The 16,746-nt window shown below is 34.2% G+C and overlaps 1 protein-coding gene across 1 annotated transcript; it reads left to right on the top strand.

Annotated features, from left to right (window-relative positions):
* Window positions 1–11,135: 11,135 nt before the first annotated feature.
* LOC145161253 (delta-1-pyrroline-5-carboxylate synthase-like) lies at window positions 11,136–16,290 on the top strand. Its single transcript, XM_079080753.1, has 18 exons — window positions 11,136–11,546; window positions 12,297–12,368; window positions 12,467–12,570; window positions 12,672–12,936; window positions 13,025–13,453; window positions 13,533–13,697; window positions 13,779–13,856; window positions 13,938–14,027; window positions 14,152–14,238; window positions 14,341–14,427; window positions 14,507–14,603; window positions 14,697–14,800; window positions 14,878–14,953; window positions 15,042–15,192; window positions 15,278–15,346; window positions 15,425–15,491; window positions 15,563–15,633; window positions 15,737–16,290. Exons 1-18 carry the CDS (start codon window positions 11,487–11,489, stop codon window positions 15,861–15,863), a joined length of 2,199 nt encoding a protein of 732 aa, XP_078936879.1. The 5' UTR covers window positions 11,136–11,486; the 3' UTR covers window positions 15,864–16,290.
* The last annotated feature ends 456 nt before the right edge of the window (window positions 16,291–16,746 follow it).

Raw genomic sequence — 16,746 nt, forward strand, 5'->3', positions numbered from 1 at the left:
AATTTCCATTTCCAAGCCCTATTAGCATGTAATTAGACCACAAAGGCCCAATAACATGTAAAAGGGTAATTTAGGCCCAATAGGCATGTAAATGGGCCACAAAAGCCCAATAACATGTAATCCATGACTTAGGCCCAAATTAACATGTAAGTAGGTCGCAAGACCTAATAAACACATCATGGAAAACATTGGGCTCAATATACACTTAATTGGGCCCTTAGGGTCCAATGGCCAAGTAACGTGTATATTAGGTCCAATAAATAGTTATCGACGTATTCAGTTTCGTTTTTATTATTCCGTTGTTCGTTTTAGCTCGGGGTTTAATAGATTGATGATAAAAATCCTCCTTTTTGTAAAAATGACATTTTTTGGCCAATAATCCTCCAATTCCTAATTAAGGCCCAAAGTTTTGTAAAAATGACACTTTAGTCCATAATTTATAAAAATTTGTAATTTTGTCCCAAATGTCTAAAAATTTACGATTTTAGCCCAAAAAGTTATATTTTCACATTTAGAACCCTATTTTGCAGAAAAGTGCATTTTCAGCCCCTTGTTTGTAAAACTTTACACTTTCGGCCCAATTTTGGAAAATCTTACATTTTTGGACCAATTTGAAAATAAATGCTATTTTCACCCCTAAATTTCGTTTATTCACATTTATGACTCAAACTTTGGCCAAATAACATTTTTAACCCCAAAACTTTATTTTTTTCGCAAATTGGGCCCAAAACCGTGAGGCCCAAAGGTTTTGGCCCATTAAGCTTAAATTTGCATTTTTGGCCCTTTTTAAAGTATGTTTAACATAAAAGGGATATATACACTAAAGTCCCAATATTTTCATCGATTTGACAAGAAAGTCCTAAACTTTATTTTTTTGACAGTAAAGTCCAAATTACCGGCAATTTTTGACACTTTTACCCTGTTTTTCCGGTTAGCCGGTAATTAGGATTTTTTTGTCAAAAAAATAAAGTTTAGGACTTTCTTGTCAAATCGTCAATTAGGACTTTACTGTAAAAAAAATAAAGTTTAGGACTTTCTTGTCAAATCGTTGAAAATATTGGGACTTTAGTGTATATATCATTTTTTTTTCGAAATTTAATGGTATGATACTCTTTAAGCATAAGAGTTATTGAAACATTCTCTAGTTAGCTAGATCCTATTGAAATCCTTAACGTTTGCTTCTTGTTAAACCGTTCTTTTAAACTCAACAAACCGACATTGAAAAAAAATGGAGATAATCAAGAAAAAAGAAAGAACCATGGTTGTGTTGGCTTTTTGCAGTCCCAAAAATGGAGAAATAAGAAACCGAAAAAAAAACGAAATTTCCCTTCTTTCCCTTCTCAACATTCACACCCTTTTGACTAGACATGTGTTGTTTGTGTTTGTATAATCTGTTCCCACTTTTTAGTTCAAGATTTGGCGGCGCAGCAAGAAGAAACTTTTACAAGGGTGAAAAGACATGTAAAACTTTCTTCTTACTTCGCCGCCAAATCTTGAACTAAAAAGTGGGGACAGATTATACAAACACAAACAACGCATACCTAGTCAAAAGGGTGTGAATGTGGAGAAGGGAAAGAAGGGCAATTTCGTTTTTTTCAGTTTCTTATTTCTCCATTTTTGGGACTGCAAAAAGTCAACACAACCCTGGTTCTTTCTTTCTTTCTTGATTATCTCCATTTTTTTCAATGTCGGTTTGTTGAGATTAAAAAAACGATTTAACAAGAAGCAAACGTTAAGGATTTCAATAGGATCTAGCTGACTAGAGAATGTTTCAATAACTCTTATGCTTAAAGAGTATCATACCATTAAATTTATAACAAAAAAAATGATATATATAATAAAGTCCCAATATTTTCAACGATTTGACAAAAAAGTCCTAAACTTTATTTTTTTGACTGTAAAGTCCTAATTGACGATTTGACAAGAAAGTTCTAAACTTTATTTTTTGACAAAAAGTCCTAATTACCGGCTAACCGGGAAAAAAAGGGTAAAAGTGTCAAAAATTACCGGTAATTTGGACTTTACTGTCAAAAAAATAAAGTTTAGGACTTTCTTGTCAAATCGATGAAAATATTGGGACTTTAGTGTATATATCCCAACATAAAAACACCTTTTTATACATGTAGGATCTGGTTGGCCCTTATAAAAATATAAATGTCACTTTTAGCCCTTATCTTTTGTTTTCTTGACAATTTTGACCTCTAACAAGGGTTTTGTTAAAATCTTTTGTATCTTAAACATGTAATCACTTTTGGCTTGATAATGTGATGTATATAATGTCATAGTTCATAGATCTTTGCTAAATAATACTTAAAATTTCGAGATTTGCTAAGATCTAACACCTTATTTCCAAATAAACTAAGGATTCACACAAAACATGCATATAACACATAGATCTACACATTTTACTTGCATTCTCCCCCAAAAATCATATGAAAACCGAAAACAAGGGGGTATGAACTCACCTTTGCTTTGATGTTTCGGTTTTGAAGAAGAAATGAAGAAGATTTTTTATCCTAGCAAGCTTTCTTGAGTGGATTTCGAACTTAAGAAGTTCTAGGAAGCAAAATCACAAAATAGATGTTGATATGGAGTGATTTAGCTAAAGAATGAAGTAATTCAACTTGAGTGTACAAGATCTTACCAAGGATTGATGATATTAGTGAAGAACCTTCTTGGAACACATGCAAAAATCTCGAAAATCTTGATGGAAGGAGGAGTATTCTTGAGATATTTGAGAGTGTTTTGAAAAAGTGTGTGTGTGTTGTGGCTCTCGGCCGAGAATAGAAGAAGAGAGGGGAGAAAGAGAGAGGTGAGGTGACTAGCATGGATATATGGTGGTCCTTGCATGGATACATGATGTATAAAATGGAGGTGGCATCTCCAAGTCAACCCCCCTAATTCTCTTTTTTTTATACATGGGCCGAGATTTTGGGCCAAGAAGAAAGGGTAAAGTAGTTTGGGCCCATTAACTTTAGTTAGGATCTTTGGGTCCTAAACATAAGATTTTTCGGCCCATTGGGCCCTTGGAAGCATTTACGGCCCAAATAGAATAAAAGAATGGGCTTATGGCTCACTAAGGTTAATTGGATTAGTTATGGCCCAATAAGGCCCATTAGGGTTACAATGAATCATTCTAGACCTAAATGGTCCAAAATGTTTTAGATTTATGAATTGGGTCCAATTAGGATCCAATTAGGGCTTCTAAGTCCAATAAGGTTGAATTGGATGCTTATTGGTCCATTAGGCCCAATAAGAAATTTCTAGTCCAATATGGACTCAAACCATGGTTCTTAGACTCTTTGAGGAACATAATTGATGAATCTAAATGAGCATTGAGTGAGATTTACTTAGAGTATAAGATTTACAATAGTTGAATGGTTACACATGAATAAAATTTCCTAGCTAAAATGCTAGTTGTGACATTAGTTTATGCACATGATCATCGGTTGCGTTCCGCGTATCAGTAGTTTCGGTTATGGGTTTTAGTAAGGAGTGATTTCGAGGACGAAATCTAAGTTAAGCGGGGGAGAGTTGTAACACCCTGTTCCAAATCGTGTTCCTAATTCGAGATTGTGGCCTGAAGATGGATTATGATAAGGCTTAGGGCCTTTAGAAGAGATAGATCTAGACCCATTTGGGTACGGACGATGTATTGGAGGTAATCCGGGAGTTGGGTGGTACATTGGAGTCAAGTGGCATATCGGTAAAGTGGCAGCTCGAGGTCTTTATGGATTTTGGAGTTTCGTTCGGAAGGTTTTGAGGTGAGGGTAAGTTGATAGATGCGTAGAGCTTCTCTCCACCTTTCCGTGGATATAAAGAACGTAAAAAACGGAGTTGAAACGAAGAAGTTATGGCCGTTTGAAGTTGGAGTGGTTCGGGTGAGTGATCGTTGACTTGTTGACCAAGTTCATTCAAGGCTCACGACGTGAGACGCACCTATTGCACAAAAACCCTTATTTTCGGGTATTTAAAGGTATGGGATGATTAGGGTTGCTTCTACTCCGCTTCTTTCCCTCCAAGACCTCTGGAAACCCTAATCTAAGCCTCCATTGAGCCCTTGAGCCATTGTTGGTGTTTTGGTGTGTGGTTTCCATGAAGAAGAAGAAGAAGAAGCTCTTGGGAAGTTCCATTTTGGCAAGATAAGCTCATCTTTGTGGGCTAGCTGAACTTGTGAGCTCCAGTAATGTATAAAGATCCTACCTTTTTCACTTGAGGTTGCTAGATCTAAGTTATTGTGACCTTCTTTGCATGGGATCTTGAAGTATCATGCATGGGGTCCATAAATTTAGCAACTTTATGGACCATTGAGTCATTTGCTATCCTAGAACCCTTAGATCTGGATTTTGGTGCAAGTTATGAGCTTCAAGTTTGAATATTGATGTTTATACCCATCTTTTGACCTAACTAGTATTTAAGTCATGTATTGGACATATGTGACTAAAAAGCTTTGATTTTTATGGTCCTTGGGGTCAAGGAAAACCCTCTAGACTGTCCCATGTTATGGCTTAATGGATTAGGAGTTTAATGCTCACTTTTGGTCAGATCTGGACTCACGACGCGAGGAATGAAGCCTCACGACGTGAGTACGTATTCGAGGAAGTTTCTGGACAGTAACCACGACCTTACGACGTGAGAATTAAGGGCTCACGACGTGAGCAGCCCATGTGTAAATTTTGGACTCTTTGATGATGGGCTAGCTTGGTTTTGGACTTGTCTTTTGGTTTGGACTGTTTATGGGCCAAGGATTTAAGAGTAATGGACTTTTGGTTGGGCTTGCCTTAGTAGGCTTGCCCTAATGGGCCCCGGATGATGAATTGGGCCTTAGTGGGCCCAATGTAGTTAGGCCTTGGTTGGGCCCAATGGGCTTGGATCTTTGGGCCATCGGAAAGTCATTGGTCTAGAAAAGTAAATGGGCTTTAGGAAAAGGCTCATGTAAGGGTTTGGGCCCAATTTGAAAAATTGGGCCATTGATGGACTTTATTGGACTTTATGGTTTTGGGTTTGGGCTTTAGTTGGGTCTTGTTGAGCTACGGGGGTAAAATGGTCATTTCACCCCAAGGTTGGATTATGGTTCATGGTTTAAAACTTAGTTGCTAATCGGATATTGTGTTGGTAATTGTTAGTTTGGGAAAAACCGTCAGGGCAGCAACTAGGGAGTTCGGGCAACGAGTTCAACAGTGCAAGGTGAGTCTCCTCACTATTTGTATGGGTCTACGGCCACAATGTCGGCCCATTTAGTTTATGTATGGTAGGAAGACCTGGGCGTTAGCCCTAGGCATTATGCATGAAAGACCAGGAGGAGGCTCCTGGCACACAGTATGCTATTATGTATGGTAAGAAGACCTGTGGGTTAGCCTTAGGCAATATGTATGAAATACCAGGAGGTGGCTCCTGGCACACTGTATGCTATTTTGTATGAATGACCAGGGGGTGGCTCCTGGCACACTGTATGCTGATTAGCCAAGTAGAGTAGTATGTATGCTAGTTGTCTTTGTGATGCTTGTATGGAAGACCAGGGAGTGGCCCTTGGCACTCGTCTGTAAGACCCAGGGAGTGGCCCCCGGCTTGGCAAGAAAGACCACGTGGCGGCCCGTGGCATAATGGCAAGACTATGTTTTGGCACATAGCATTTTATTTGGTATGATATATGTATGGCTCATGGTTATGTATGACATGTATGGATCAGTTGATATGTATGGTATGTGGTATGTGGGGAACTCACTAAGCTTCGTGCTTACGTCTTTCTGCTATTTGTTTCAGGTACTAATGTTTTTTTCCAAGGAAGGATATCGGGGCGATCGCAGCGTATCACTCCATGTTTTCCACACTAGATGATCTTTGGGATTTAAAACTCTGATAATTGTTTTATTAAGAATGCTATTAATTGATTGAGCAAAATTTATTAAGCGGTTTTTAATTAATCAAAACGAAATTTTTGGTCTTGAAATTTGGGATGTTACAGTATGTAAAACAATAGTCAAATAATGTCAAAGAGTATCCAAATTGTCAGATAACTTACAATAATGGATACTGTTTGATATTTATTTATCAGCCACAGTAGTCAAATTACAATCATATGTCCGAAATTCAATGTACGATAGGACAACACATAAACTAGTAGTCAAATGCTAGTAGATAGTAGTCAATACTTATAAAATAGTAGTCAAATTACAATCACGTGTCTGAAATTCACTGTACGATAAGACAACACATAAACTAGTAGTCAAATGCTAGTAGACAGTAGTCAATACCTATAACACAGTACTCAAATTACAATCATATGTCCGAAATTTACTGTACTATAAGACAACACATAAACTAGTAGTCAAATGCTAGTAGACAGTAGTCAATACTTATAAAATAGTAGCCAAATTACAATCATGTGTCTGAAAATCACTGTACGATAAGACGACACATAAACTAGTAGTCAAATACTAGTAGACAGTAGTGAATACCTATAACACAGTACTCAAATTACAATCATATGTCCGAAATTCACTGTATGATAAGACAACACATAAGCTAGTAGTCAAATGCTAGTAGACAGTAGTCAATACTTATAAAATAGTAATCTAATGGTAGTATATAATTGAAGATATATTTACCTGTCAACACCAATAAAAATTTACTTCTCATAAACCAAAGAAATGACAATTTGCAATTGTGGGGCTCAATGTATTATAAGGACCTCAAGAACTACCAACAACCCTAGACGGTTATTTTACGCTTGTCCTAAAGAGGTATTTGGGTTATCCTCTAATTATTTATATTATAATTTATTAGTGAATATTTACACAATATACATAATTTTTTTGCTATTTATTTATCAGCCACCACATTCTGGGTTTATTTGTTGGGTGGATGATGCAAAAGACAATAATTCGTTGATAATTTCTAACTTAGCTCGATCGAAGAAGAAGCTTCAAAGTAAAATACTGCACTTGAAGATAGCGTTACTTTGTAGTTGGATTTTTTTTTTGTGTTGTTGTCTACAAGTTGTAAAATGTAAAATGTAATGTATGTTATTATTTGTAATGGTTTATGTTTCCATCTATGGTAACTTGTTGTGCTATCATTTTCATATTGTTTTGTACAAGTTGTAATCTATTTTTTTTCTGATTTCGTTTAACTGTAGAACACATGTTGTTTACAAATAAAATTGTCAAAATTAGTAGACATGCCGTTTGACTTGTAACATTTTTAATTTTACATCTTTTTTTGTCCGGTAATAACCTCGACCCATTTCATAACGAAACAAGTGAAAGATGCGACTCCAAAAACAACCAATACGACATTGTGGGGAAATAAATTATTTAACATTAAAACACATCATAGGTATCTACTTTACTGTTGGAAATAAATTACTCATTAAAATACAATTACTTGACATTAAACTCATTCAAATACAATTATTTAACATTAACATAATTAGATTACTAAACATAGGTAAACCAAATACTCTTACAGATTCAAATACAATTATTTAACGTTAACATAACAAGTAACCAAAGCTAGTTGTTGAAAAAAGATTGCGCACGGGTCCGTTCAAGCCACTCAAAACTTCATGCAACTTATGACATGAAGCTTTGATAGATAAGTGACCCATCATCCTTTTGTTTGGAAGCTACAAAATTAAATAAACATTAAGGTTAAATAAAGTTTTATAAAAGAAAAATAGTGATAAACAATTAGAGAAAGCACACAATATAAGACTTAATCATTTCATATATTCTATTTACTTTGTATAAAATACCAAAGGAAATTAATTAACAACACTTTTTGTATTTTCTATACTAATAGTATACCAAATATAACATTGTACTTTGAAAATGGTGTGATAATAACATATTTTGTAACAAACCAGAAACTACCAAAACACAATGTTATTTTATAAAACAGTAGGTTTTAGGAAACCTACGGTTTCAAGATTTTTTTTTATTCTAAAAAAAATCACGGAATCGATATTTTTTTTTTCTAAAAAAAATCACGGAATCGATAATTATAATTTTTTTTTATAAATCCGAAAAAAAACCGTAGGTTTTTTGGAAACCTATGGTGTACAACCCTTTAATGCACAAACTGTGCATTAAATTGTTGTACGCTGTAGGTTTCCAGAAAACCTATGGTTTCGCTATTTTTTTTTGCGTTTTATGAAAAAAAAATCATCAATATATTACATATATACAATTCCGATCGTGTAGTATCAAATTTAAAAAAAAACGAAAAAAAATATATTTTTCCGTTCGGTTCATACGAAACCGTAGGTGTACAAGTCGACAATGCACAATATGTGCATTGCTCACTTGTACACCGTAGGTTTCGTATGAAACCTACAGTTTTATTTTTATTTTTTTCGATTTTTTTCCAAAAAAAAACTTAACCATATATATACAAAACATACTTCTAATCACGAACACGGTAAAATTTTGATGAAAAGTAGACAAACCTGGTTGTTCTTCGGGTGCTCCATTGAGAGAAAAAAGTAGTCAAACCAACAAAACAATAGGAAAAAATGACCTAATCTGAAAAATTTTACATTATATACTTTGGGCTAATGGGCCACGAAAAAGTAAACAGGTTCGTGAAACAGTAGCCCATTAGGGGAAAAGAGTAATTTTAGGAGAAAATAGTAGTCAACTGCGGAAAAGAGTAGTCAACTGTAGGTTGACTACTCTTTTGTGAGCTATTTTTGCCTAAGTGATTTTTTTAACTATTTTTTGATAAGTAATTAAGGATTTTGGCTAGATTTGTATTTTCCCGTATTTAATATTATGTAAATTAGCTAATGTAAATCGTTAAATTGACAAAAAAAAAAAAAAACAGTAAAACAATTTGAGAGAATAAACATTACTTTGTATCTATCTATAAATTTAGTCATTAAAATTGTTGTATTTATATGATTGATTGATTATTTTCTTTTTGTTTAAATATGTATCACAAAAAATTATAAAATTATGGCTCTATACATTGGCTATAAATGTTGAATACCAAATTATTTATAACTATCATATCTAAAGCGATAAATATGGTTTAATATAGTAAAAATAAATTAAGTATTAATTACAACGATAAAATTTTGAAAGCTTTTTGAAACGTTAGTTTACTAGGTATGAGACCCATGTATTATATGAGTTTAATTAAAAAAAATTAATATAAAATTCAAAATATTTGAGAAATTTGAATTTATAAGAAAAATGAAAAAAATATTAAATTATAAAAATTAAAGTGTTTTTTTTCTCTTTTAAATTTAAACAAATGATTTAGATAAATAAATAAAAAAAATTAATGAAACTTTAATTTCGTAATTTTGAAATTAAAAGGAAAGTCCATTAATGAAATTGATATGCATTTATTATTAGATTTAAATAATACATGGAGTTTATAAAAATAGAAAAACCATAAAACGACATGTGGAATAAAAATTAATTTAAAATTACCATAAAATTACATGTGACAAAATGAATAAGAATATGACATGTGACAAAAAGATCTTTATTTATTAAAGTAGAGATATATTTTTTTAGAAAATTTAGTTTTCATTTATTTTACTTTTTATAATAGCGAATATACCCATTAATCAAACTCTTGAATCTACATATATATCAATAACGGAACTTGACCTTTAACCATTTGAAAATAAATACATTTCCAGCACACCTTGATTTGTTAATAGGGTATAAAATCAGAAAATCATTTCATATTTTATTTTAACATGACACGATAAGTTTTTAGTTAACATAAATATGACATAGGACGATACCTTGTTTTTATTTTGCTAACACGAAAATGAACATATTAAAACACATCAGGAGACAACAAAAAAACATTTTGTTTATTTAATTTATATATAATTGTACAAAACATGACATATACGAAAACATGACAAATACATTCTAGTATCCAAATATAATATTAATTTTGTATCGAATTTTAAATACCATACAATATAACATGTCAGGACCAACTTAGAGCAAGGACAAAGTGGGCATTGGAACATAGCCCACTTTTTTATGGGGCCCAATTTGTTTTAATATTATGTTTACTTTCAGCCCAATCCATATCCAAAGAGCCAAAGACAGAATCCGTCACCGACGGGAGAAGCAACATCGCATCGCAACAGAAGGTCGGAAACGATCAGTCGATCTCGTTAAAAGAAAAAAAGAATCGATCAGCAACAACAACTCAACGACAGCAACTCATCAATAATGACACAACAAGAGTCGATTTCCTGCTAATCAGGTAATAGATTATGAGGATTATCAGTTTATAATTATCAGTTGAATACTTGGTGAAACTTTAATGTTTATAATTATGTTTCACGGGCCAGGGTAAATCTTTCGCAGAACATATGATGATAAATGATAATATCAAGCTTCTGATTTATGGATAATTAATTATCTTGTCAGATTGATGGTGGCAACTTAATTCTTGTAGTTAGCCTGCATGCGCATCCATTATGGTTGGATACTTATTGATTAATAATCATATCCTTTAACTTCATGTGAATCCATCCAAACATTTAATACAAATTCAAAATCTTGTTTGGTTCAGTGTACCTTAGTTTCTATTTTTTATTGCGGTCCTTCTTTTGAGTTTTGTATTATAAGGAGGTCATGAAGTCCAAGGATTTAACTCCAACTTGGTATGCCGGGGACATTAGGTTTTAAGAAATCTCTTCTTTGCTATACATTATGATATAAATTAGGGAGCACACACAATCCCAAAATATGAGATTATGTTTATTTTTAATACTATAATTGTTTATTTGTTTATTAGAATTCAGAAATCAAAGTGTTTAAAGAAATTAGTTTATGGTTGTTTTAAAAAAATTAGTTTATGTGATTATATTCGTTACACGTTAAGGTTTAAGGGTCTTTTTTTCCGACTCGTCCATGACCTTTAAATCTTCTATATCTTTACATTAGATGTATACACAAATTCCTATATTGTCCCAATTTATTTTCGTATCATATACTTTTATCTTGTCATGTTATCTAGACCATAGTTTGTAAATTATTTTTTAATTTGTCCTAGGAAATAATTCTTAGTGGTGTAGTCGACCGAAAGAAATGTTTTGTTTTCCTAACGGGCTGTGTTCCTGTACTCCTCACGCTTATTGAAAACCCTGGTATCTTTCAATCACAGGACACCACTAACATCGAAGTTATATTAATCAACGTGTCACGATCTCTACACAAGACATCGATCGCGACAGCTGTGCCAATCATAGCTTATCATGCTCCCCCTATCCTGAAATATACGTGAGTTCGGCCCGATTTTCTTAGTCAATCTCTAGGTTCTGTGTGTCTGTGGATGACTATACATACAGCGGCCCTGTATATATATATACGGCGCTGTCGACGAGCAGACAGTGAAACCCTACGATAGGGAGTCTTTCACGAGTTTCCTCATCCCTCTTTACATTCCGGAACAAGGCAGCTACCAAATCACCACACACACACACAGAGCTTAAACTTTTAATAATGGCGGCGATCGATCCAACTCGTGGATTTCTTAAAGATGTGAAGCGTATCGTAATTAAGGTAACTCTTAATTTCATTGATTTCTCTTATCGACTTGAATCGTATCGATTTTCGATTGCTAGTTGTGTTTGAATAGTTTATAGTTTTCCCGAGATTTTGATCCCTAAATCGTACGATGTGCTATTTTTCAGATTGCATTTGTGAATTTGGTTTTCTATTTTGTCCAATTAATAATTTATGTGTGCGTGTGTGTGTTAGGGTTTTGACTAGTTAATAAGAATTGAAGTGATTTCATCAATGTAGATTTTCTAATCTTTTTTGGTATTTTTATCCTTTTCATAGGTTAGTCGTGCGGCTAATCCTTTAAGGGGAAATCTATCTATTTATGTGTGGATGATTATGAAAATTGAAAAGATTTTTATAATAATCACACAGATAGTATTGGCATATGATTCAACGAATCCTCGAAAAGGATATTCGGCAAAATTCTAATACCTTGCAAATTATGATTAGGATTGGGTGGAGAACATAATATTAATCTCTATGCAACTCTTAGCATATAGCGTTTAATAGTGTTAATGGAAATTATGAATGAAATTCCTTTTGTCTGTCTGTGTTGATCAAGATGGAAAATGTACTGGAATGACAATCAACATAAGCTTATACATTTTATGGAAAATAGAGTGCCACATGCATGAGTTTTTTGGTATGAAATGTCATTTGAATTTGATGACTAAAGTAAATTAAGCACATGTTGATAGACTTTTTATTTTTGTAAATTAACGAACCGATAATCTTTTTTATTTAAAGGTTGGGACAGCTGTCGTCACCCGAGAAGACGGAAGACTTGCGCTTGGAAGACTAGGAGCTCTCTGTGAGCAGGTAAATCATTATTAAAAGTAAAACTAACATACTTATTTTTCTTTACTTTTCTGTTTTTGTGAAATATTATTATGATTGAACTTTTATCCAACATGCAGATTCAAATACTAAATTCTCAAGGATTCGAGGTTATCTTGGTCTCATCAGGTGCTGTTGGTGCAGGTAGACAGCGTCTCAGATACAGGAAATTAGTCCACAGCAGGTATTTACTTACTTACATGATGCAACTAAAACATACTTTTAATTTTAAATTAGCATGCATGGAAAGTGGTTATTAATGAGTGAATTAATAATATGTTGAAGCTTTGCGGACCTCCAAAAGCCACAGGTTGAGCTTGATGGTAAGGCATGTGCAGCTGTTGGACAAAATGGTCTCATGGCACTTTATGATACACTCTTCAGTCAGCTTGATGTCACATCAGCTCAGCTTCTTGTCACTGATAATGACTTCAGGAGTCCAGAATTTAGGAAACAACTCACTGAAACAGTCGATTCTTTATTGTCTTATAAAGTGATTCCTGTATTTAATGAAAATGATGCTGTTAGTACCCGTCGTGCTCCATATGAGGTATGTTTCTTTATTCTAATATTTAGCTTCTCATTTTTAACCATTTCAATTGTATTTTTCATAATATACATTTTTACATTTATTGCAGGATTCTTCTGGTATTTTCTGGGATAATGACAGCCTGGCAGCTCTGCTAGCTTTGGAGTTAAAAGCCGACCTTTTAGTGCTGTTGAGTGATGTGGATGGTCTTTACAGTGGCCCACCAAGTGATCCTCAGTCAAAGCTAATTTATACATACATTAAGGAGAAGCTTGAGAATACAATTACTTTTGGTGATAAGTCAAGGCTAGGAAGAGGTGGAATGACTGCTAAAGTCAAAGCTGCTGTTTATGCTTCACAAGCTGGGATCCCTGTCATCATAACAAGTGGTTTTGCTGGGGACAATATTGTCAGAGTACTTCAAGGACAGCGTATTGGTACACTCTTTCATCAGGATGCTCATACATGGGTCTCAAATGGGGAGTTAAATGCACGTGACATGGCAGTAGCAGCAAGAGAAAGTTCTAGGCGTCTTCAGGTATGTTTTAATTGGTTAGTTTTAATCATGTTCATATAATTTGATTTTGATTTATTGATGATGTTTTAATGAATTGAAGGCGATGTCTGCGAAAGGAAGAAGTAAGATATTACTTGATATTGCTGATGCTCTTGAAGCAAATGAGAAAGTGATTGTACATGAAAATGAAGCTGATGTTTCTGTTGCTCAAGATGCTGGATATGAAACATCTTTAGTGTCTCGGTTGGCTCTAAAGCCTGGGAAGGTAAGTCATGAATTTATAAATAAAATCAGACAAATTTCTTTCTGTAACTGTAAGTCTCATTTTATTATTATATTTTTATAGGTTGCTAGTCTTGCGAAAGCCATACGTGTGCTTGCAAATATGGAAGAGCCAATTGGACAAGTATTAAAGAGAACAGAGGTAAAGTCCATATTATAAATATACAATCATGATTTGTGATTGTATGAATGAAATAGAATAATCTTGTATTGTTTAATGCAGCTTTCAGATGGATTCATCTTAGATAAGACATCGTCTCCTTTGGGTGTGCTTCTTGTTATATTTGAGTCTCGCCCCGAGGCACTAGTTCAGGTACAATAATATATCAGTTGATGCTCTGCTATAATGATGTCTGGATATGTATGTGTCTTAATTGCAACTACCTAGTTTTATTCAAGTCTTGGATTTTTATTTTTTTAATACTGTGTGTGAACAGATAGCATCATTGGCTATCCGAACTGGGAATGGGCTTCTTTTGAAAGGGGGAAAGGAAGCAAGACGGTCCAATGCTATCTTGCATAAGGTCAGATATATTTATTGAATTAATCAACATATGTTTATATGATTTTTTTTTCATTGGGTATTGACATAAGTTTGCACTACTTTTTCCTGTAATATTTATTAGATTATTACTTCGGTCATACCAGAAAATGTTGGTGGAGGACTAATTGGACTTGTGACTTCTAGAGATGAGATTCCTGAATTGCTCAAGGTTTGTTTGTTTGTTATATATGAAGCTAAACATGTAAAAATAGTTGCCCCCTAAATTGTGTTGCGATGATGATGCACAGCTTGATGATGTGATTGATCTTGTGATACCAAGAGGCAGCAATAAACTTGTTTCTCAAATAAAGTCTTCAACAAAAATTCCTGTTCTAGGTCATGCTGGTAAGAAGTCAAAAATATGGATACATTAACAAGAAGCATGGAATTTCAATGTAGTAAATCTTGTTTGTTTGTTTTTGACTTTCCATGATCCAGATGGAATTTGTCATGTGTATGTGGACAAGTCTGCGGACATGGAAATGGCAAAGAACATAGTTTTGGATGCAAAAACAGACTACCCTGCAGCCTGTAATGCCATGGTAAGTTGCTTGAAATTTGTTGTTGATGTTGGGTGGTGATATGATATGTGTGTGGGTTACTGTTTAACTACTACCAGGAAACACTTCTTGTTCATAAGGAGCTGATGGAGAACGGTGGTGTTAATGAGCTTCTCATAGAACTTCAAACTAAAGGTTTGGTATTTGTTTAATAGTTAATGGATTGGAGGAAAAGTAGTATGTTATATCTATCTATCTATATTTTTATTTTTTTTATGATTAGGTGTTAGCATAAATGGTGGTCCAAGGGCAAGCTCTATGCTTAATCTTACACCAGCACCCTCATTCCATCACGAGTATGGTTCAATGAATTGCACCCTTGAAATTGTGGATGATGTGTATGCAGCCATTGATCACATACACAAACATGGAAGGCAAGAAAAGAAGTTTTATCTGTTTGATGTGTTTTTACATATGGTTAACTTAACATGACACTAGAGTAGCTGATTTTGTTTGCAGTGCACATACTGATTGCATTGTTACGGAAGACCGTGAAGTTGCAGACCTTTTTCTAAGTCAAGTGGACAGGTTAGGGTTTGGGAAATTGATTGAATATTTCATATTTTTAGTTAAAAGTAATATTTGGTTTAATAATTGTTGTTGCAGTGCTGCTGTATTTCACAATGCAAGCACAAGATTTAGTGATGGATTTCGGTTTGGTCTTGGTGCAGAGGTAGGTATCTGTATTCAATATTAATATTATATTTGTAGTTTAGTAATTAATTGTTGGAATGGAATGAATAGGTTGGTATAAGTACGAGCAGGATCCATGCTCGTGGGCCCGTAGGCGTTGAAGGATTGCTTACAACACGGTGGTATGTTGAGTTTATTATAAAAAATCCATTTAATTATTGATGGAGAAAGAAATGTGTTATTATATTATATGATATGATATTTGGTTGATGGGATGATTTTCAGGATTGCACGAGGAAGCGGACAAGTGGTGGATAATGATAAAGGGGTTGTGTATACTCACAAAGACCTCACCACCACCACCACCACCACCCATAATAATAATAATAATAATCATAAAGCAGCAGCTTAAGCTTATGTTAGCTTAGATTGTGTGGTTTGGTTGAGTTGAGTTGAGTTGAGTTGATTTGAGCCTCTGCATGGCATCATAAATGGAATTAAGGTGGTAGTAGTAGGCTAGGCATGCATGCAGAGAATGGAAAGATTTGGATGTTGTACGATGACGATCAGGATGAGATGATACATTGATATTTATTAACAGCTTTTAATGCGTTCGTGACTTAAGCGGACCAGGCTGTCAGTCAGTGTCAAGTGTCAACTACAAAACCCACCCAATTGGTTCCACTTTCTTTGGTTATTGTTTGTGTGAGAGGCACGGAAGTTTGGTGTTAGTTGCTTTCTAGGTACTGATAGCCACCCACCTATTCTTCTTACTTCTTAATTCTTAATTCTTATAATCTTATTACAAGTCAAGTCAAGTCAAGTAGTTATACACTGAACTCTTGTGTGTGTCGTACTCGCAGCATTCTTCTCCTTTTATGACTAGTTTTCAGTTTTTTTTTAAATAAAATGTATCACTCCCTCTTCTCTTCTATGTTTTATTATTTTAGATGCGACCAAATCAAAAGCCTGAGCGAGGCCCAAATCTCGACTATTTTAATATTTTTTAATCAGCATTTATTTATATTCAATTAAAACACCTCCGATGCTGTTTTTTATGCAGCTAGAGTTATTTGAAGAAATCACTCCTAACTCCTAACAACTTATTAGTTGGTAAACTACAACCAGTTATTGCTTTTGTATATTTTATCCATTTTGGCTCTTAAGGTGCACGGTGTCGTGCATGGTGGGTTGTATTTTGCTCATAGTACTGCCGGTGTTGGGCCAATTATTGCGAAAGTAGAGGTTTGTTCGGGTCAATGGAGTTGTTCATCCCATGCTCTTCTCTCGTCTCT

This window comes from Lactuca virosa, chromosome 2, assembly GCF_052849685.1.
Source record: "Lactuca virosa cultivar CGN04683 chromosome 2, Lactuca_virosa_CGN04683_v6, whole genome shotgun sequence".
Classification (NCBI taxonomy): domain Eukaryota; kingdom Viridiplantae; phylum Streptophyta; class Magnoliopsida; order Asterales; family Asteraceae; genus Lactuca; species Lactuca virosa.